The sequence below is a fragment of the Pituophis catenifer genome, unplaced genomic scaffold, assembly GCF_029215685.1.
Source record: "Pituophis catenifer annectens isolate HBS135680 unplaced genomic scaffold, rPitCat1.0.hap2 SCAF_14, whole genome shotgun sequence".
Classification (NCBI taxonomy): domain Eukaryota; kingdom Metazoa; phylum Chordata; class Lepidosauria; order Squamata; family Colubridae; genus Pituophis; species Pituophis catenifer.
Window position 1 is genome coordinate 22,722,258 of NW_027256894.1, and position 22,350 is coordinate 22,744,607.

General features: G+C 45.2%; 1 protein-coding gene across 1 annotated transcript; it reads left to right on the top strand.

Annotated features, from left to right (window-relative positions):
* The first annotated feature begins 1,530 nt into the window (after positions 1–1,530).
* On the top strand, positions 1,531–20,810 carry KLF13 (KLF transcription factor 13). The gene is made up of 2 exons (XM_070953620.1): positions 1,531–2,077; positions 20,384–20,810. Exons 1-2 carry the CDS (start codon positions 1,531–1,533, stop codon positions 20,674–20,676), a joined length of 840 nt encoding a protein of 279 aa, XP_070809721.1. The 3' UTR covers positions 20,677–20,810.
* The last annotated feature ends 1,540 nt before the right edge of the window (positions 20,811–22,350 follow it).

A 22,350-nucleotide genomic window follows, 5' to 3' on the forward strand; every position in this document is an offset into this window, starting at 1 on the left:
CTTTTCAATCTTCATCTCCCAGAATTCTCCAATCAGCAGAGTTGAAGTCCACCCATCGTAAGTTGTCACGGTTGAAAAACACAGAGCTAAGAAAAGAAGAATAGAAGTGGCCTCCCTGAGTTCTGCATATGCCAAGTGGCTTTGAATGTCTTCCTACGTTGCAGGAGAGCTTCAACAGAGGAAGAAGCCCTTGGTGTTCTCGGAAGCAGAAATGTGGACTTGCACAACTTTTCATGGGGTGGGCCAATGCCTGAAACCAATTTGGTGGGCAGCATATTCTCAAGATTTTTTTTTTAAAAAAGATGGTTTTAATTTCTCAAAGTCTTTTCTGCATTCATCATTCACTCAAGTTGGGTATCCAGGCTGAGAAGGTCATTGAAGTCAGGAGAGCTGCAATGCATGGGATATTGGTGAATACAATGAGAGCGAGTGAGCAGAATTTTGGGAAAGTGGGTGGACAGGTTTACGTGATTCCAGAGCAAAGCTCCATCTGATATTTTATGCCTTTGCTTCACCACTCCTACGGGGGGTCCCCACAATTTGATGAGGCATTCCTAAATTGCAAGTGTCATCTTTGCATTTCAGAACTGGACTCAGATACAAGCTGGAGATGTAGACCTGGAAAATTGCCCTCTCTTGGTGAAAGTTGACTGCCTTGGCTTGAATTTGACCATTCCTTAGTCCATAAACCAGAGGGTGGCCTTCCATGAGTTGGTTGGGAGCAATGGGGAAGGGCATCCAGCCTGGGCAGAGAGTACTGGATTGGGGAACCCTTGGGGTGGACCTCTCTCCCCCTGGCCAACTCCTGTTTTGCACCGTCAGGGCCAGAAGAAAACATCACTTTGATCTTGAGTTAATGCAAGGCAAAGGCAAATCTTGAATTTCTGGCCCTCCTTCGGGTCCGGCAGGAAAAAGCCATGCCTTCTTCATCTGGGGAATTATGCAAACGGGGATCCTGCAGCTGTGATTGGCTTGGCCCGAGCCAATCAGCTCCTTCCTTTCGTTTGACTTGCTCTCCGTCTCCTGCCAAAGTCAAATTCACAGCCACCTCGGTGGCTGCACCCTGCTCTGCCACTCTGCTGTTGGGTCTCTCCCCTGGCAGAGCTGCCTTCAGGGCAGGCAGAGTCTCGTGGGCTGCTAACCTGATCAGCCCAGGATGCAGCCTCTCTGTGGTGACATCACGGCCAGATGTTTGGCAGAGCCACACCCCCAGGGGGGTTTGAAGGCGCTCTAACAGGCTGGCTCACTTCTGCCGCCAGCATGCAAGGGAAGAGCTGCCGGAGGTGCAGCAGACTTGCGATGGAGACAGTCTGCTTCGAGTGGCCAGCTCTTCTGCAGGGGGTTCGTCTGTCTTGATGCTTTCACCGGCAGCCTTTCCTCTTAAGAGGGCAACGGGGTGAGCCTTTTGCCCACAGTGTCCTTCTCGTGAAACCTGCTCTCTTCTCAGGAAGGTACCCCTGCCAAGCGTCTGGAGGTGTTTTTGTTTGTTTGTGGACAGAGTGGATTTGTGCACCCCAAGAGGTGTGGAAAATGGCCACAGCTGCCTACTTTGCTGCCGAGTGCCTTGTCTCCATGTCCAGCCGGGCGATCATCCATGGTCCTGCGGAAGGACCAAGACCTCCACCTGCTGGGGTGGCTTCCCCTCTCACAGACTTGACTCCCAAGGAGAAACCTGAAGGGAAGGAGGTGGGAAGAGACAACGGAGGGGGTACCACCTCAGTGTATGCCGTGGCCAGCATTTTGGCTGACTTAAACCAACATCTTCCGAAGTCTTCCTCACTTCAGCTGGAGAAGATTCAGAGGATGGAGCGAAAGGAGGAAGCCAAAGCTCCTCTTTTGCAGGGAGCGCTCGGCCAAGACCTGATCTTGCCAGCCAGCAACTGTGGAGGAGAAAGAGCAGCCACACCTACCAACTTGGCGGCAGGCAACCAGCCCAGCCCGAAACAAAGGAGCAGGAGGGGACGGTGCCAGCTTGACCCTGAATTACCTCAGAAAAAACACAAATGCCACTATGTGGGATGCGAAAAGGTTTATGGCAAGTCTTCACATCTGAAAGCTCACCTGAGGACCCACACAGGTGAGCTCTCTGCTTGGTGGTGGTGGTGGTGGTGGTGGTGGTGGTGGAGGAGGAGGAGGAGGAGGAGGAGGAGGAGGAGGAGGAGGAGGAGGAGGAGGAGGAGGAGGAGGAGGAGGAGGAAGAGGAGGAAGAGGAGGAAGAGGAGGAGGAGGAGGAACTGATGGACCTCTGGACTTCAGACTTCCAAAACTGAACTGGAGAGAGATTGAGGACAGCCCTTTAGAACTTCAGGCTTATGTAGACCCCACTGCTGGGGTTGCCACTCATTAACCCGTTGTTAATGAGTGCCGGTGGGGAATTGCTACCTGTCCCCCTCTTTCTCTTTCTTCTCCCTCCTCCTCCTTCCTCCTGCCTGGTTCTCACCTGATGGCCAGTTCAAGACCTTCTTCTGACCTCTGGCTCTCTCACCCAGCAGAGCAGTTCTCTCTGGAGTTGCCAGCGCCTGGCTTTTTGTGAGGTAACACCGTGCGTGCAAGGGGTACTTTAGGGCTCTCTGCACTGAGTATTATCCACCCAACTCTTGGTAGCCTACTCCTGAGGGTCTCTGTTGTACCTATTATGGAGCATACTTCCAACTTTTTCTCCATTTCTCCTTGTTGGATACTGCACCGTCTCACAGAGGTGGGAGGGGAGCCCTTCCAGAACCCCATTATCGACTCAATTTTAATGCTAGAAAATGTAAACGGGGCAGCTCCTGTTCATAGTTAAAGCCAGGATGGGGACTTCTTCTCTTTACGTTCATTCTAATCAAGATGGAGGTGAGAATGCCAAGAAGCCCCGTCGGTCTGTATTTTTCTCTGCTTAAAACTTGCTGCTGGTTTTCAATCTGTGCCTCCGGTGGGCACTGCCTCGGTTTGTTCACGTCGGTTATTTGGTGGAATAACTTTGCATAATTTGGGGGTGCCACCCAAGGAGTTGGGTAACAAGGAGTGGGAAAACGCCTCCTTCACCTATTATGGGACACCACCCAGCCAGAAGTTGGTCTCTGGAATATCTGTGGGTTTAGCAGAGATATTTCTATGTGGATAAGAATTATGCTTCATGTCTGAGTTTTCTGATGTTCTGCTCTGCTTAATTATGCCTTCCTTCCTTCCTTCTTTCCTTCCTTCTCTTTTTATCTTCTCTTTATCTTTCTGTCTTTCTTCCCTCCTTTCTCATCTTCTTTCATTTCTTCCTCTTTCATCTTCTCCCCCTCCCTCCCTCCTTCTCTCCCATCTATCTATCTATCATCTTTCTTTCTTTCTCTTTCTTTCTTTCTTTCTCTTTCTTTCTTACTCTCTCTCTCTCTCTCTCTCTCTCTCTCTCTCTCTCTCTCTCTCTCTCTCTCTCTCTCTCTCTCTCTCTCTTTCTTTTCTTCTCTTACAAAAAGAAGGTCACTGCCTCAAAATAGGACCTTCTCTGCTGTCCGGTCCCTTCTTGATTTACTGCATCCTGTAGTGATATCCTGTCGAATCTAACCTACCCCTGTAAAGCAAGGCTACATTTGGGGACATTTCCTTGCAAGGAGGCTTCTAGGCTATATATATGTGTATTTTTTTTAAAAAAAACCCAAAGAATCCTGTCCGAAAGCCAAGTATTCTTTCCAGCAAGGACGCCTGGGTCTTACACGATCTCTGCCGAATGACGCTGGCCGGGCTGAACGGTGGTGCCACTTTCCAGGAAGGGCTGTTTTTCTTGTTTGCATTGTGTTTTCATCACCCTCCCTAACCGTAGCTTTCATGTGGAGGGAAGTTCGCCCGTCCCTCCCTTGCCACTCCGACTTGGCAGGCTGTCCTCAAATCACGCCTTCTTCTTCTTCTGCTGCTCCTGCCTGAACTTCTCTTTTGCTTCCTTTTAGACCCAGGAGACAAAGAGGGTTGAAGCTCGTAAACCCGGCTGGATAGAGAGGCAGTCGAAAGGGGGGGGGGGACGAGGAGGAGAGCTTGGCAGCTGGTGCCCCGGGGAGAGGGAGGGTCAGACCCAACCAGTTCACTTCATTCAGGAGCCAGTTGGAGTTGTGAAAGTCAAACAGGGTCGCTGGCTTTTAGCCACCTTCCTCTCTTTGGGATTGCTGTTGGAAAGAGGTAGGCCTTCTCCTTTGCTCCTTGGCATGGAGCTCAACCAGAAGTGGTTGGGTTGACTTTGTGGTCCAAGTGTAAAGAATGAGCAAAATCAGGGCAAAAGGCGAAGGGAAGGGCACCCTCACCTTCACAGGCATAGTCAGCTGTCCTACAATTCATGACGTATCACCTTCCAAATTGAGCTCTTCCTACGAGCGGAGACTTCTCCAAAGGAATGCTGCTATTTATTTAAGTAGGGTTTTTTTTTTCCTATTCAGTTGACATATTTGAAACTTAATTATGCTCTGCAAGTTTGAAGAGCTCTCAGCAATTCAACGGTTTTAGTTAAAATATAAACATACAATGTTGGGAAGAATTCACATGGAAGAGATATTTAGAGGAGGAGAAATGGGGAAATTAAATCTATAATTCTACCAATCAACATTTCCCTTCCCCCACCCTCCTCCTCCACCACCACCACTACTACTACTACTACTACTACTACTACTACTACTACTACTACTACTACTACTACTACTTCTTCTTCTTCTTCTTCTTCTTCTTCTTCTTCTTCTTCTTCTTCTTCTTCTTCTTCTTCTTCTTCTTCTTCTGGTACGATGACATTTCAATGTGGTCTATCATGAGTAGAGAGTGCTGTTTCTACAACTTTCTGCTGTAGTAAATAAAGAATCTGTGGGATTGCAAACAAACCAACACTATGCGAAACAAAACAAAAATGACAACTTTTCTCCTAAAACCAGAGAGGGGACTGCCTGGCTAGGACCAACTAGATTCTAACTGAATTCCTCTTTGAGAATGGCATGCTCTGAGAAAATCTGAAGGCTTCATTCAAACATCAATCTGAGCTTTGTTCCTTCGGGAAGTTGCACGGTTTTGCGTGAATCCAGGCCACGTGCTGGAGGTTTCCCCAAACGCACTTCGTAATGAAGTAATACGGGCACAAATGTTGACTTAACCCAAGGTTTGTTCTAAGCTTCTTTGAAATAGGCACCTGCTGTTCTCCCTGAATCCCTTAGCTGCCTATTGACTTCTGCTGATCTGACATTGTGTGTACTGCAACTGATACAACCTCCAGGCTGCATTAACAGAGGGATAGAATCAAGAGATAGTCCAGTTTTGGTCACCACGATACAAAAAAGATGTTGAGACTCTAGAAAGAGTGCAGAGAAGAGCAACAAAGATAATTAGGGGGCTGGAGGCTAAAACACACAAAGAACGATTGCAGGAATTGGGCATAGTCTAGTGAAAAGACTAGGGAGGACATGATAGCAGTCTTCCAATATTTGAGGGGCTGTCAGAGAGAAGAGGGGGTCCATCTATTCCCCAAAGCACCTGAAGGCAGGACAAGAAATGGATAGAAACTAATCAAGGAGAAATGCAACCTGGAATTAAGGAGAAATTTCTGGAGAGTGAGAACGATCAGTGGAACAGCTTGCCTCCAGAAGTTGTGGGTGCTCCATCACTGGAGGTTTTGAAGAAGAGACTGGACAGCCACTTGTCTGAAATGGTAGATGGTCTCCTTGCTTGAGCAGGGAGGGTTGGACTAGAAGACCTCCAAGGTCCCTTCCAGCACCATTATTCCATTATTCTCCTATTGTCTTTCTGTCCGCATGTGAACAAAGTACAAGATAGACACAGAGTGTGCTGTATTTAAACAGCCAGTAGAAAGTTAAGAGGATCTCTCCAGGCTTAGAAAGAGGCCTCATATAACGTTTGATGATGGCAAGACAGACCTTCTACTTGCTAGACAGGTCTACTTCCTCTCCACCCTCTTTTTGTTTCTCTCCGATTCGGTGCTCATAAAATTATTTTGCTGCAACAAGAACAAAGAAACCTAAACCACATCACATATGAAAAGCAGAAAAAATAGATCATAAGAAGAAATGAAATTGAAACCTTCCTGAAAGTATCAAGGGGCACAGAGAGCAAACAGAATTAAAAAAAAAAAAAACTTGAAATCATAAAGCATGCACAAGTTCAGCTTTCATTTGCAAGAAAAAAACATGGTTCTCGTTTTACAGAGAGAATGATATGTCACAATGTAGATCTGGGGTCCTTGATAAAAACCTTCAAAGCGGGCTTTCGATAGCTATTTTCCCCCCCTTGGCTGTGTTTATTCTCAATCATGTATGCACGTTCAAAGCAGATTTACTGGGTGTACAATTGATGTTGTTATTTTTAGCAAAATTTGGTGTCTATCCTGTCCCAGCATTCTGTTGAGAAGATGGCCTTGACATATTTCATAGTCCATGGAATATTTAAGACAGTGGGTGTCCAAGCTTGATAACATGAAGACCTATGGACTCCAACTCCCAGAATTCATGCTGCAGAACTCTGGGAGTTGAAGTTCAGAAGTCTTCAAGTTGCTAAGGTCGAACACCCCTGATCTAAGACCTTCCAACGTTTTCTGTGTTGATCCAGACCAAAACGTATACTTGTACAGGCCTGGTATTTCTTCTTTTGGGGTGATTTTTATCATTGGGTATGCTCTGAGAGGTAGACAGCAATAATGGAAGGAAGGAAGGAAGGAAGGAAGGAAGGAAGGAAGGAAGGAAGGAAGGAAGGAAGGAAGGAAGGAAGGAAGGATAAAACTGGTCTAAGGGAGCAATCAAATTCTCCCTGAAAAGAATTGCTTGTTCCTCCCTCTTCAACATTTTTTTGCAGGTGGACATACAAGAGAACTGAAATACGATTCCATCCTGGAACATTATAAGCCACCAAAGGAGGCAGGAATTAAGGACATTTTATCAGTGGCCTTTTGGTCCGCCCACAAGCAATAATATTTCATTTGCTCCTCTAGCTACATTGGCAGGGATGCTGCAAAGGGCTTCCTGGAAGCCGTTCAGTGGGATTTGGAGAAACTGAGCAGTGAGTGGGAGTGAGGAAAAAAGCAGGAATTCCATCGGCTGCAACCCACTGGCTGCAATTCCAGTGGGTTGCAGCCAGTTGGAATTGAGGCAGGAGCAAAAGCTGTTTTGAGAATTCAATAGAGGAGAATACCTGTAGTTCAGAATTGTGGGGGTCCTTGTTGCTCTCCAAGTTTGGTGGTTTTCTTGAAGACATTTCATGACCCAACTAGGGAACATCATCAGTGCTAGAAGGGAGTGGGGTTTGGAAGGAGAGAAAGAGGAGGAGGGGGACTGTGGGGTCTTTGGTGGTCTCTGATCTTGGTGGTTTTCTTGCAGATGTTTCATTACCTAACAAGGGAACACCTTCAGTGCTAGAAGATAGTGGGGTTGGTAAGGGAGGAGGAGGAGGAGGATTGCAGGATCCTTGGTGCTCTCTGGCTGTTTTCTTGAAGACATTTCATGACTCAACCAAGTAACATCAGCAGTGCAAGTGAGTGTGGCTTGCTTCCCACAGTAGCTCTGAGCTTGGTTGTTGGCTTGCAAACGTTTCATTCCCCATCTAGGTAACACCATCAGTGATAGCTCCCATTTGCATGCTGTCTGAAGCGTTTGAAGTCCATACATGGCAGCAATCCAAGAGAATGCTTGCAGCTCAGGGTTGAACTGCGTGGGGTCCTTGGTGCTTGCAGATGTTTCATTACCCATCTAGGTTATATGATGTTACCAGAATACGGTAAGAAAACTTCTGTAAGGAAACAACAAAGCTCAGAGACCACCAAGGACCCTCCAGTTTTGGGACTTTGTTGCATAGCAGCAAGGAGTCCAGATTGGACCCTGGACTGAATGAATACTTGCCTTCCCTGCGCTGGGATCAGTAGTGGGTTTCAAATTTTTGTACTACTGGTTCTGTGGGTGTGGCTTGGTGGGCGTGGCATGGCTTGGTGGGCGTTGCTTGGTGGGCGTGGCAGGCGAAGGATACTGCAAAATCCCCATTTCCTCCCGATCAGCTGGGACTCGGGAGGCAGAGAATAGATGGGGGTGGGGCCAGTCAGAGGTGGTATTTACCAGTTCTCCAAACTACTCAAAATTTCTGCTACCGGTTCTCCAGAACTGGTCAGAACCTGCTGAAACCCACCTCTGGCTGGGATCTGAGGGACACAGAAAGGAGATCTTCACTATGGATCATTAATGTTTTCTTCTTCATTGGGTCTCCACACCTTCCTTGCTTATAAATGAATAGTGAGGAGGCAAGGCCTAGCTCATTAGATTCAGAAATGTCAACACTCAGCAAAAAAAATAAAGCTTTTTTTTGGCACAGAAAGCTGCCATTCCTCAAGCAAGTGTGTTTTCCTTGAACAGCTGGGAGAAGATAAAAGAAATATTTGATTTTCACTGCCCCAATCCATGTTTGACAAACATTTGTCCATCTCAAGCACACTAGAAGTTGGTTACTGCTACATGCAAAGAGGGAGAACAGAATCAACATTAACAAAAGTAACATGATAGCTTTCCCCTCGTATCTCTCTTACTCTGTAGGGCAGGGGTCTCCAAGCACTCCGCAGGCTGAATCTGGCCCCCGGGCCTTGAGTTTCACCCCTGCTCTAATCCAAGAAACGTGCCAAGCACTTTCAATTTCCACAACTCCAAATCAGGCAGGTCAACAGGACGTCTCTAACTGTGCAGCCCATCAAGGAGGCTGGGTGTTGGCTGCCAGAAACATTCAAAGTTGGCACTCGCCGTTAATCTGTGCCCCTTCACCAACTCTGTTTTCAAAACCTGTTGGTTAAATTCACACTTTATATTTTGAGGTATGCACTTATAAACAACTCCTTCCGTTGGAATCTGGACACCCAGGGTGCAGGTCTGGTGTGGTCTCGGCGTCTTAATTGCTTTGAGCTATAATTCTCATTGTAATGAATTGGCCGGAGACAAAAGAACTAAGCATTAAGAACGTTTTCTGTCCTCAGCCCTCTCTTTATCCAACCCCCTCAATCCCACTTTCTTTACTGTAATGAGGAGGCCAACAGCCCCCGGTATGAGTTCCCTGGCAACATTTGCTGGAGATAATGGCAAAGGAGTGCCAAGGGACTAATTAGCCTTGTTAACATATCAAGCTCATGTTGGAGACAGGAGGTTTTGTCCTGCTCTTTCGAAGAGAAAACGGAGAAGGCACAACGGACGCTGATATATGGAATCTCTTTTAAAAACAAACAAACAAACAATATGTATTTACCCAGCAAGCAGATTAAAGCAGATTTGCCCAGCTCTCTGGAGTTGGAAGGTATTTGTGAATCTTAGCAACTTCACTCCAAATCCTACATTAGGGGAAGGAAGAATGTTTTCCAAATGAGTTTATGGCAGCCAAGAGCAATTGCAGGAATATTGAGGAATATCAGCAGGCAGTTTTTAATTCCATCTGACTAGGAACTTATCCCGCATGCACCGTGTCAATATCAGATCCACCTGAGTTGAAAGCCAGTTAATTCAAGGCTTCTATTGCTGGGTCAAATTGCTTTTGAATCAGGGAAGGGAATTGCGTATTTAATTGCTCCCTTTTGAGCCAGCCTGTAAAAAATTCTCTTCAGCTGCTGCTGCTCTAATCCTGCTTCGCAGTCTCTGGAGTGTCCACACGATCAAATATGTTTCCCAAAATAATCTTTCGCCTCACCTTCTGGTGTGCTCCGAATAGGCGGGATTTTAACTCTTCTGTTATCCAGTGGAAGCAACAGAGGACGTGATCTTCTTTGGGGTCCTTCAGAAGTTGGGGTGTTTGGATTTTGGAAAGAGGTGGTCTTGAAGGTGGCAGGAGGAAACTAACAGGGTTAATGACCTCCTTGGACACTCTCCCTTGGTCATCAAGGAAGGGTGGATAGGGAAACAATGATGATTTTGAATTGTTTGGGCAGGCTCAACATTGAAAGAAATAGAGCAGCTTTCTCTTGGCTTCTTCTCGGTAGAGTTTCCAGGGAAATGTCTCGAAGATGATGGGGTTGGGAGACCAGCTTGGAGGGAAGTCTTCAAAGAAGCAGAAGGGGAATCATTCAGGTCACAATTTGACATGTAGAATTAGGCTTATATGGGGAACACTTTTTGGTTGGAAATACTGGACCTCTTCATGGTGAGGAGATGTGTCAGGTCTGACTACATCCAAGCTTGGTTGACTTCTTCAAGACCAGCCAAAGATTGTTCATAATTTTGTTGCGTTCCAAAAGGATTGTCTGGTCTCTTCTATGTCCTTCAGAGAATTTCCTCAGGTATTCTAGCTGCTTCATAACCCTGATGTGAAAAACACACCATCAGTTTCTCCCAGTTTCCAAATCGAACAAACCAACCATCTGTAACCAGTCAGAAAGTTCAAGTGAAGAGGATCTCTTCCTAGAAAGAAAGAAATGTTGGGTAGAAATTTCAGCAGAAGACCATCATGGAGCATCACACGTTACTCAGTGGGGAATCCCAAAGTTAGATTATTCTCCTAATCTTCACAATTGTCCCATTGTGTCTCTTTGGGACACAAATGAAGAGACCCAGAGCAGGGTCTCGGCTACCATCTAAAGCAAGTGAAATGAGTCCTGCATGAGGAATCCTTGGTACTCTAAGAGCTTGTCTTGCAGACATTTTGTCAGGGTTAGAGTTAGAGTTATTACCTAGTTTGGGCCATGAAACATCTGCAAGAAAACAACCAAGCTCAGAAAGCACTAAAGGTGCCTCATTTCAACCCGGAGCTACAAATATTCTCCTTTATTGAGTCCTGCATATCCTACATTTTAGGATGGGGAGGGACGGAGCAAAACTGCTCTCTTGACAAGAGTTGAACACAAAGCATTTCATTTCGATCGGTTCTAAAAAAGCAACTTTTTTTTTTACATCTCAGCGCACATGTGTTGAACTCCTGTTTTGTCTGGCTGTGCGCGGCTGGGGCATGTCCAAACCTGGAACCCTAGAATGCGTCTGAGGCGGCCACGTGATTCCTTTTTCTGTTTTATAACTTCAAGTGGGCCTCTGCGTTTCCTTCCCCAGTTTCCCTCCAAAGAATCCTGGATTAACTGTTTGGATCTGAAATGTTGCTGAGGGAGCCAAAGCAGGAAGGCATAGCCACAGCCCAAATTGAGGGCATGCGCTTCAGACGTCCTTCTTAAAGGCTCCCTGGATGGCTCTACTTTGGTTGTTTACTGGTCGCCCCTTTTGGCTTTCGCTGGAGAGTAGCTCACGTGGTTGAGTGAGATCATGATCTTACTGTATGCTGGTGAGACAACAGCCAGACAGTGAGGGTTATTTAAGTGCAGGCTGAGCGGCCAGACAAATCGAGCCTGTGTTTTGCAGAGCTTGTCGTTTCAGCAGTTCATGTCCAGGAGATTCACTGGTGCTTAAGGGAGAAATTGGACACGTTAGCAGTTGGCTGAACTTGGGAGACGTCTCCTAAGATATTTCAACACTAAAAGGGAAAAATATTTCAAATCATTCTGGAGAAAACATTGTGGAGCACAAGGCACAAGTAAAACCTCTTGCACAACCCACTTTGAAGTGAAAGGGATTTCTGCAAGAGCAAACAGATTTTGCACCTTGGAGCTCCAGGCGTTTTGTGGGTCCTACTTAACCTACCAGAAGTACACAGTTAGCAGGGCAATGAGACATTTTTTTTTTGTTTTTTAATCTCTTTCTTCAGAACATAGTTTAAAACCACCAGCCTCAATTGCCTCGATGCCTCTTTCAACCTTATCTGAATTTGCACACTTGACTTGAGCAGAAAGCATGTTTTCCTATTGCTGGAGGATGATGGTTGTCTTACATTTCCTGCTTGAGTGCCAGAGAGAGGCAAAACATTCAAAGGGTGATGACAATGCACACAACCATCGTAGTCTGTCTCTCAAAAAGAAGTCGTCTGCAACTTTCTAGAGTCACAAATGCAAAGTTATGTAGGAGAAACTGGCTGTGTGTTTTCCACATCGGGGTTATGAAGCAGCTAGAAGGACATAGAAGAGACCAGTCAATCCTTTTGGAACTCAACAAAATTATGATCAGTCTTTGGCTGGTCCTGAAGAAGTCAACCAAGTATGGATAGTCATTGTTTGTCTAGAGAACCATCTGGAAGTCTCAGATCTGAAAGCTAAACTCAGACAAACAACCACACAGCAAAAGAAGACAGTGGGAAACCACTTCCTTATCGGGACCAAGACTTCTATTCGTGAAGCCACCAGAAAACAAGACCAACGAGAAGAAGGCTCAATCCATTTCAGAGGGCAACTGTCAATGAAGCAACCCTCAGAAACCTTCTCTCACTAAAGCTATTCCACACCTTTGTGTTGTGCTCTACAACAAAGGAAAACAAATTCCCAATTTTCAACCCATCTAAGTCAGAAGATCAAGCAGGTCTCTAAGTGAGGACTGCTTTCATTTCAGAGACTAAAAGCAATGAAGCAGAGTGTCCTTTGTATTTGAAATGGGTCTCAAAGTACAGAGGGAGCAGTGGTAAGACGGTTATGACTCTCAGATGATCAATGCTGTGGTCATCTTTAGATACGGCTCACTTAAAAGGGGCTGCAAAACTTAACTGGTAGATTAAGCAAGCAGATCTTTAGTTGCATAATTGGGGCAGTACCTCTTTCAATTAGTTAATAGCATGGCGGATTCTTCTTTATAAGCAATGCATTTCTGGTTTGTTACTTTCCCTGGGGAAATAAAAATAAATGGTGGACAATGACTTTTCCTTCAAAGAATAAATGAGATCATTTGTCTGCTGAATTTCGTTGTCTTCTGCTTTTTTTTTCAACATCAGAAAAAGGCACCCTAGGGCCACACTTATTTTAATTAAAGCATGGGATTAATCGACTCTCAATTTAAGAATAGGCCACAACTCACAAAGACCTACAGATTGAAATAAAAATGAATTACTTTGCAAAACGCACTAGTTCTCTACCAAGATCAGGGGGGGCATCCATAGGGTAGAATCAAAAAAGCCATCCCTAATAATCCAACTGAAGCTTCACCTATTTTTTAAACTGTGCTTCATGATTCATAGAGAGGAAAACGCTTTCTGAGATATCTAGTTTCCTGACCAGGTATGATTTTAAAAAGTTAAATCAGCATGTGGAATTTGCATTGGAAAACTGCTAGGAGCTGCTGCATTAAATGCCGAAGAAGTTGAATTGTCAGTCCCTCAAGATTGGGGACTTCAATTCCCAGAACTCCCCAGTCAACAGGTTATTGCTGAGAATTCTGGGAATTGAGCTCAGCACCTCTTGAGGTTCTTCATGTTGGAAAAGACCGAGGACATATTTCTTTGTGCAACTCCTGATGTTTTCAATTCTACCTCTGACCTAAAATGAATATTACTCAAGACCAAATTGCCTAGCAGTTCTCTTCACCAGTCGTTTATCTTGGTTGACTGAGTCATCTGAGATGGTTTACAAAACAAGACATAGCCTCTGGCTTGGTTTACTGTATTTTCCTCAGGTTTGCCTTCTAGTATTTTCAGAGATGATGGTCATGAGTTTCTTCTCAATTCACTGGTGGCTCAGTCTGGGGAATTTAAGCAAAGTTTTAAACTTTTTCAAGGCTAGGAGGTTATTATTGGTCCATTTTAATCAGGATGAGCAAATCTGTGATTCCTGGGGTATATAACAGTACAACTCTACTGTATGAGTTGCATTGGTCGCCAGGGTGCTTCTGCCATTCCAGATGCTGGTTGTCACCTTTAAAGCCTTCCGTAGGTTGGGACCAGGTTATTTGAAGGACTATCTATCCTCAGTCGTCTGTACCTCTCAAATCTGGTCAGACAGGACGGGCATCCTCCAAATTCTGTGGGCCAAGGATCTAGAAGATAGACCTTGGAGATCTTCTAACCCCTTGCTCAAGCAGGAGACCCTAGACCATTCCAGACAAGTAAGTGGCTGTCCAATCTCTTCTTGAAAACCTCCAGTGATGGAGCATCCACAACTTCTGGAGGAAAACCGTTCCACCAGTTAATTGTTCTCCCTGTCAGGAAATTCCTCCTAATGGCTTCTCTCCTTGATTAGTTGCACAGGACTGCAAACGCTCTTACCCCAGAAGAGCAGATGCCACGCACAGCCTGGGCACCCAGGCGGCTTTCTCAGGGTCTCCCAATTGTTTGCTGGATGATTTTGTTTGCATGCAAACATTCGTTGGCAAGCCCCGTCCTCAGCCCTGACAGCTGTTCTTCCGAGAAGGCTTTGTAATCCACCCACGTGTACTTACGATGAGTCAGGCACAGGTGTGGCCCGCATTCAGAAATGGCCCGGATTAAATCTGCAATTAATCCTTGAGTACACACTCTTTGTAGCCTGTATGTATGCCCTCTCAAAAGGTCCCACGGTTCCCCCCACCCCACCCCACCCCTTATCCAGATCAGTTTATACCAGAGGTCTTCAAACTTGGCAGATTTAAGACTTGTGGACTTCAACTCCCAGAATTCTCTGTGCATAGCTGGCTGGAGAATTCTGGGAACTGAAGTCCACAAGTCTTAAAGCTGCCAAGTTTGAAGACCTCTGGTGTATAGAGACCTGTGTGGCTGCTCAGTTCTCGGAGGATGGACCTCCACGATGGAGGCTCATTTATGCCGCTTCCCGGATCAACAGTCCATTTGGACAGCAAATTGGAAGGAAAATGCGTGCTCTCCAGTGCCTTTGCCAGCAGGTTCCTTATGCAGTTAGTCCTCAAGTTACAACAGTTCATTTAGCGACCAAAGTTACAACAGCACTTTAAAAAGTGACTTAGGGCCATTTTTCACACGATTGTTGCAGGACCTCCACGGTGACTTGATTAAAATCCAGATGCTTGACAAATGCCTCATATTTATGATGGTCGCAGTGTCCGGGGGCCACTTGATCCCTTTTTGTGACTTTCTGACAAGCAAAGTCAATGGGGAGGCCAGATTCACTTAACAACCGTGTGACTCATTTAACAACTGATTCACTTTAACAGCTGATTTACTTAACAACCCTGGGAAGGAAGGCAGTAAAATGGAGCAAAATTCACTGAACAAATGTCTTGCTTAGCAACAAAAATCTGGGGTTCCATTGTGGTCATAAGTCGAGGATTACCTGGAGACACGCTCAAGTTTCACCTCTTTGGCAGAGTTTCTTGCTTTCCTGGCTTGTGTGCATAAAAATAAAGAAGGAAGAGTTTGCTTTGGTTTTATTGTTTGTCTACACAACTTTTCCATTACCCCTCTTATTATGTTTAAAGCCAATGAACTGATTGCTGCAAAACACAGAAACATCCTTTCTGGTTCTCATTAGCAGCCTTGTGGAAAGTGTCACACAGAGCTACTGAAAAAAACATGTGAGCAATGCCAACCTTTTCCCCCACCCCACCGTTGGGAGATGTGTTGAAACTTGAATAAGGAACTGCGGCTCCAAAGATGCCAGGCACCCTTAATGGGTCTTATGACAGGAGTCTTTACAGCTCCTTGGGGGAGAGCTTAAGGGAAGCCTATAGTGAGAGGGAGGGAGGGAGGAAAGAAGGAAAGAAGGAAAGAAGGAAAGAAGGAAGGAAGGAGGAAGGAAGGAAGGAAGGAGGGAGGGAGGGAGGGAGGGAAGGAAAGAGGGAGGGAGGGAAGGGAGGGGCGACAGGCCATAATATGTAGCCTTAATAAAAGACCATCCTTCTATACCGCTGAAATTAACTGTCCTGAGTCATTGGTGACTCCTGAGCAGTCAACTGCTCCTGGAGTCACCAAGCCATATTCTTTGAGGAGCTCAGTGATGTCAGGATGAGACCCGTTCAAGAACGGTGGAGGCAGAAGGTGCCAAAGCAAGGAGGGGACATGAGGGAAGGAAGGGTGAGGTTTCGTTTTCAAATTATTCATGGAAAAACCGAGCCCTCTTTTCCAAGAGGTCTTTCCAGCTCCAGGGTGGCACAGATCTAGGAAGGAATAAATAGCCTTGCTGACTCCGAAGTTCAGACCGAAATCAAACCCTGATGACACACAGCCTGGAGTTTGTCTATGCTGAAAGTCTTTGGGCTTTTACAACCAGGAAACCCCAAAGATAAATGAAAACCTTCCAAGGGGAATAAATAAAGGGCTGGGCTTAAAATAGCTCTGCGTTCAGTTCAAAGAAAGAGGCCAATGGTTAAGATCGGCTTTTTTCTCTCTCTCTCTCTCTCTCTCTCTTTTCTCCTTTGATGCAACCCTGGAAAGAAAGCACCTTTTATGCAAACCCCAAATATCTCATTTGCCCAGAGGGAGGTTTTGAGGTTCAGCCTGTTGGTCAGTTTGAAGTGCCTGTACAAAAAACAGGGGAAGTGGAAAGATCTTTGCCCAAAGATGGCAAGCCTTATTTAAGGACGCTTTGTTTAAAAATACTCCTTGGTTTGCTTAGCCGGTGCAATTCCACCCCCGCCCCCCCCAAAAATTGTGCATGATTGGCCTATCACCGGAGTGGTTCCCAGCACTTTTTCCTGCCGCAGAAACGAATATTCTGGCTGGGGGGGAGGGGGGTTGGTTCTATGCCCAGAACAAGCCTAATTTACAAACTCATGGAGTTCATACTCTATTTCGCCCGTTTGGAACTGGGCTGCACAAGCGATGGGCAAACCTGCTTATGAAGCTCCACTCGTGGGAGCGGTGGGTGTTTGTGCTCATGTGTGAAGCTCCACTTGCACAATGGAGCTGTGCACAGGTGTGCACCTTGCACAGAACCATCCCTCTCTTCCACCACCACCCCCGTGCCAGGCTGCCAATCTGGAAAGGTTGGGGACCCCTGCACTATTACACCCCCTGGAGAAACAGCCCTTCCATCCCTCCCTAGATTGGAAGTGTTCAGGTCATCCTCATCATACGACCATTCATTAAATGTTGGTTCAAAGGGATGATGGCTTCAGGAAAAAAAAGGATGTATGACTTCTCCTCGAAGTTACGACTGTCGCATCACCACTGAGGTCACATGACTGTAATTTGGGCGCTTAGTTTATGACTGGTTGCAGTGTCCTCTGTTCACGATTGGCGACTTTTCCAACCAGTTCCCAACAAGCGAAGCCAGTTAGAGAAGCCAGATGAGCTTCATGACTGTATGATTCGCTTAACAACCATGTGATTTGCTTAACAACCACAGTAGGAATGGTTGTAAGTTTGACTGGTCACGTGATGACTCGCTTAACAACTGCTTCATTTAACAACCGAAATTCCCAGTGCCAAATACGGTCATAAGTGAAGGACTACCTGCATCTCGATGGTAGATGCTTTTGGCCAAAGTCCTATTCTTGATGGTGAGGCATGGTCCAATATCAACTGCTATGGAACCAAGAAAGCACCCGTTTTCAAGACAGACACGGACATTCGATTCAATGTTTTGAAGAACAGTTGTGGGAATTGGGGATGTCTAGTCTAATGAAAAGAAGGACTGGGGGTGGCATGAGAGCAGTGTTCCAATATTTGAGGGGCTGCCCCAAAGAAGAGGGAGTCAATCTATTCTCCAAAGCACCTGAAGGCGGGACAAGAAACAATGGATGGAGAATCTAATCAAGGAGAGGAGCAACCTAGAAATAAGTAGGAATTTCCTGACAGTGAGAACAATCATCCAGTAGAACGGTTTGCTTCCAGAAGTTGTGGTTGCTCCATCACTGGAGGCTTTTGAGAAGGGACTGGGCAACCATTTGTCTAGAATGATACAAGGTTTCCTTCTTGTGTAAGGAATGATTAGAAGACCTCCAAGGTTCCTTCCAAATCTGTTTTTGTTATTCTGCTCTTTTTTTTTATTCTTGTGGGTGTTGGTTGTACCAACAGGATGATCCCGTGTTTGAAGAGCAGTAGCCCATGTCCTAATAGCCAACAGATATTTCCAGGGGCCCAGCAACTGTTTTGCACAGGTGGCTTCTGAAGAATTGAGTCTGATGCAAGACATTTTGCCACACTGCTTGTTCCTTAACAAATATGAGGCAATGAGTTCTACTGCTCTCTTTTTCTCAGTTGCTTTCTTTCCTGCCAGTAATAGGGCACTTGATACTGTATAACCACATCCTCCCCACCCCTCCATCCTGGTTGCAGAGAAAGGGACAATAGGAGAGCTCAGGAGATGCTGTATAGAGGGGTCCTCTGAGCTCTGAGTACAGATAGGGGAGAGAAAGGAGCCGCTTCAGAGGCTGCCTTTGGAAGCCTGAGCCAGTGGAAAAGTTCAAATCTATCCATCACGACAGGCCTTCTGCATGTGATACCCAAGAGAACAGGCAGTTGGAGGCCATCAAACATCCTGCTGGGGGTCATGGGAGAACATAAATAGGTTTTATTCTCTCTGTCGCCTCCTCAACTGAAGGTCACAGAATCGTGTAACCACATGAAATAAACTCTGAAACCTTTTGGAGACTAGGGTAGGGTAGAGTGTAGAGTGTAGAGTGTAGAGTGTAGAGTGTAGAGTAGAGTAGAGTAGAATAGAAGAATAGAATAGAATAGAATAGAATAGAATAGAATAGAATAGAATAGAATAGAATAGAATAGAATAGAATAGAATAGAATAGAATAGAATCTTTATTGATTAAGTCATTTAATAACCATATCATTGGTTATCTTCATCTAATGAAGGATATCTCACCCTCATTTTGGGAAGGAAGAAATGGACATCCTGGATAGTTAGATCTATCTATTAGAAAACTCAATGCTAGAAATATTTCTCATAGGGTTGATTAATAAATCTTGATCAATATGCTCTGGAGATGTTGTCATTTGTCATCTTGCCTTCCTTCCTTGTTGTTTCTGCTTAACTTCCAGCCTCAAGAAGAATTCTGGAGGACAGTGCAGCACTGTCAACTGATGGAAATATTGGTATTCAGTTAGGTTATGATGGTTTGCCACCCATAGTCTGTTTGTTGCCATATAAATATAATAAATAGATAAACACTGTGAAGCATTTCAGTTGGTCTCTAAGGGAGTGTTTCTCAATCTTAAATTACCAAGATATGCAGACTTCAACTCCCAGAATACCTCAGCTAAGATTCTGGGAGTTGAAGTCCACCCATCTTCAAGCTACCAAGGTTGAGAAACACTGTCTTAGAGCAATGTTTCACACACAAATCAAATACAAATCAAATAAACTAAACTTGACCATTTTAAGATGTGTGGACTTCAACTCCCTCGCATTGCTAGCTGGGGAATTCTGGGAGATGAAGTTCATACATCTTAAAGTTGCCATGTCAGGATTGCCATCATTCACTTGAGCTTTGCATTTGCCATCTGCCAGTCTGCCACGGAAGGAGGGAGCTGGTTAGGAGGGGGCGGAAGACTAACTATTCATCATACCTTCTAGAGACAACATCTCAAGGTCAAAGCGCTGGTAATGGAACATAACAGCTCACCGTTGAAGAGACAGTTCTTAAAACTATTGATTCAAATATAATTAGACAATAAGGGACTAGCAAGAGGAATGAACTGGACAGGGAAAGTTAACCAGGAAAGTTTGGTGCACGAACTTTAGTTCTGCCATTGCTATACTGTAATCCACTAGGCTTTTAGTAAACTATACCTTGTACTACAAATGGAGTAGAGGGTCTTTCTTGCCTAAAGGACCAAGTCGGGGCAGGGCTGACATGCCAAGATTGAGAAACACAGGGCTAAGGTAACATAATAGACCCACCTCCGACATGACAGGAAAATAGAGCAATAGGATCTTACCCCACAAGGAATAGTGGGAGGGCTGTTTGATCCTCAAGCTTGTAGCAATTGTTTCTGTCCTTTGGGTAGACAAAGTTGATCTGAGAATCCAAAGGAAATGCAATTTTGTTCCTTAATAGGTGGGAACTGGGGGAAAAAAAGTCCTTTAGCTGAGCTGGAACAGACACACTGTTTTGTCAACCTTCTGCAATTTATGTCTGTTTGCTCATCTTCCTTGCTGTAGAAACTGCCAGTAACTTGACCAATAATCCTCTCTTCTGCATTTATGAAGGTGTGGTGACATCCCCCTCCCCTCCCCCCATTGTTTGTTCTCTGAATTTATGGGTTTGCTATATTAAAAAGAGCATGTCAGATATAAATCAAGGGACAAAAGAGATGGACAATTTCATCGCCGCCCCTTCTTCGTTTGCCCACCAAACCTCAAGCAACTTTGCAGCGTGTTTATTATCCCTTCGTCCACAGGAAGGGAAAAATAATAATTTTAAACTGCCCTCCCTAGAAACAGGCATTCGGACTGCCCAGGAAGATAAGCTCACTAACCAAGATGCGGGAAAGCCATAGAAGTGTTTTATAGCATCCTGGACAATGTCTATCAAATTAGGCAGACTTTGGCCATCTATCCATGATCACACTCACCCAACTGTAATACACTATTAGCTCTTGTTCTCTTCTGTTTTATTTTATTTATTTAATGTTTGAATTCTGGTGGGTGACCGTAATAAAAGACGGAATTGAACCAAGGAGGTGACCTCTTTCTCTTTTCTGTGTGTCCCTGCAGGCGAGAGGCCCTTTGAATGCCGTTGGGAAGACTGCAACAAGAAGTTTGCCCGTTCGGACGAGCTAGCCCGGCATTTCCGCACCCACACGGGTGAGAAGAAGTTCTCGTGCCCGCTCTGCGAAAAGCGCTTCATGCGGAGCGACCACCTCACCAAGCACGCCCGCCGTCACGCCAACTTCCATCCCAGCATGCTCAAGAGACGAAGCGGCTGCAGCTCCAGGACTGGGTCTCTGAGTGACTATAGCCGGTCTGATGGATCCAGCCCCAGGGACAGTCCCGGCAGCTCCCCCTAAAACCTCCCCACGCCTGCACTCTGCTCTCCGCCTTTGCATCCGGTCCTTTGCCTCCTCTGTCATGCTTCGCTTGGCACCCCGTCTTTAAGCAAAGCAAGAGAAAACGTTGGCCCTGTTTTGAAGGGAATAAGAGAGAGTGGGGGGGATTTTTCTCCTGCAACATTGCTGCAGATTTTTTATTTGGCAGAGTAGGACTTGAGTTTTACATGTTTTTCTTCATGGTCCTTCCAGGAACCTCTTTCTGGACATTTCTTTTTGCTCTGTCTCTGTGTGTGTGTTTTTAAGCCTTAAGAAGATGCTCTTTTGTATAGTGTTTTTTTTTCTTTTGCTCAGGTGTCAAAGGGAATTTTGTAGGGCAACAAAAATGCAAAAATGCAAAACCAGGAATGTCTCTTCAGCCAGGTTGATTCTAATTTTCTTCCATCAAACTCTCCTCTTACTCAGGGATGTATCTATTTATGTACCATGAAGACACCTCCAGCAGCAGCTTTGTTTGATAAAGACATTTGCACTCAGAACTGGGCTTCGGTCTTTTCCTGCAATACAGCAAGAAAGTCAGGCCAATCTTTGCACTCAAACGATTTGATTTCACAGTTGGGGTAAACCCTTGAAGAGATTGGACCATCTCCTCCACAATTTCAATCAACCAGTCCTCACTTTTCCCCCTCTTTTTCTTTTTTTTTTTTATCGTTTCATGCTGAAACAATTCTGCCACCACCAACTTCCTGTTGCAAGAAGAAGAAGAAGAAAATCTGTATAAAAAGTTTATACTTGTAAAAGAATCACAGGGGGTAGGTGGAAGATTTTAAAAAAAAAAACTGAAGTAGGTGCCTTAATTGTGTTTTTATTCTAAATCTAGGAAAATATATTTACACTGGGGAACATTTTATTTAAGCACCAAAGGGGCGGAATGGTGCTCTGTGGGGATTACAGCTTGTGGCAGCTTCCAGAGATGAAGTTCTGAGCTGAACCCTTGTATCTGCTTCTCTGTAGGCCTCGCGCATGAAGTGGGCATCGCTTTGAATAATGTTCCATATCCTTCTCTTTAAAAAAAAACAAAACATAAAACTCCTCTGGAAACTGTGTTTCAGAGGCATCCAGACTTCGTCAAGGTATTTGTGCTGATTTCCAGCCCTTTTTGGCTTAAAAGCCGAAGAGTCTACGAAATTCTGCATTATGGCGAAACGGTCAGTACATAATCAGATGGAAGCAATCAATGGTGATCAGGAAATACTATCTTTTGGAGGACAGTGGAAGCAAAACTTGCATCTAGAAAGTGTTAAAAAGATGGTGTTTTAGCTCAACAGCAGTTCACAATTTTCCTCATTGTCAGTGTAGCCTAGGGTCTGAAGGATGTACTTAAATCTTCTCTCCCAACCAGCAAAAACTCTTGCATCTTCCAACAGATTTCCCATTGTCTTATCTAGCAGTTTGAACCACTTATCCCTCCAGAAGTCCCACCAAGCAGAAGGATCTCCTGCATCCAAGTGGAACCGGGGGTCAACGTGGATCACAACCTAAAAGAGCTAGCTTTCTCGAAGGACTTGTGACTACTTACAGCTTAACTCAGCAGAAGGGATCTGTGGATATGTAAAACTCCCCTTTCATGAGTGGGGAGATAACTCCTTTCAAAACTGGGCCCCATGTTTGCTTGGCATGGATGGATGGATGGAT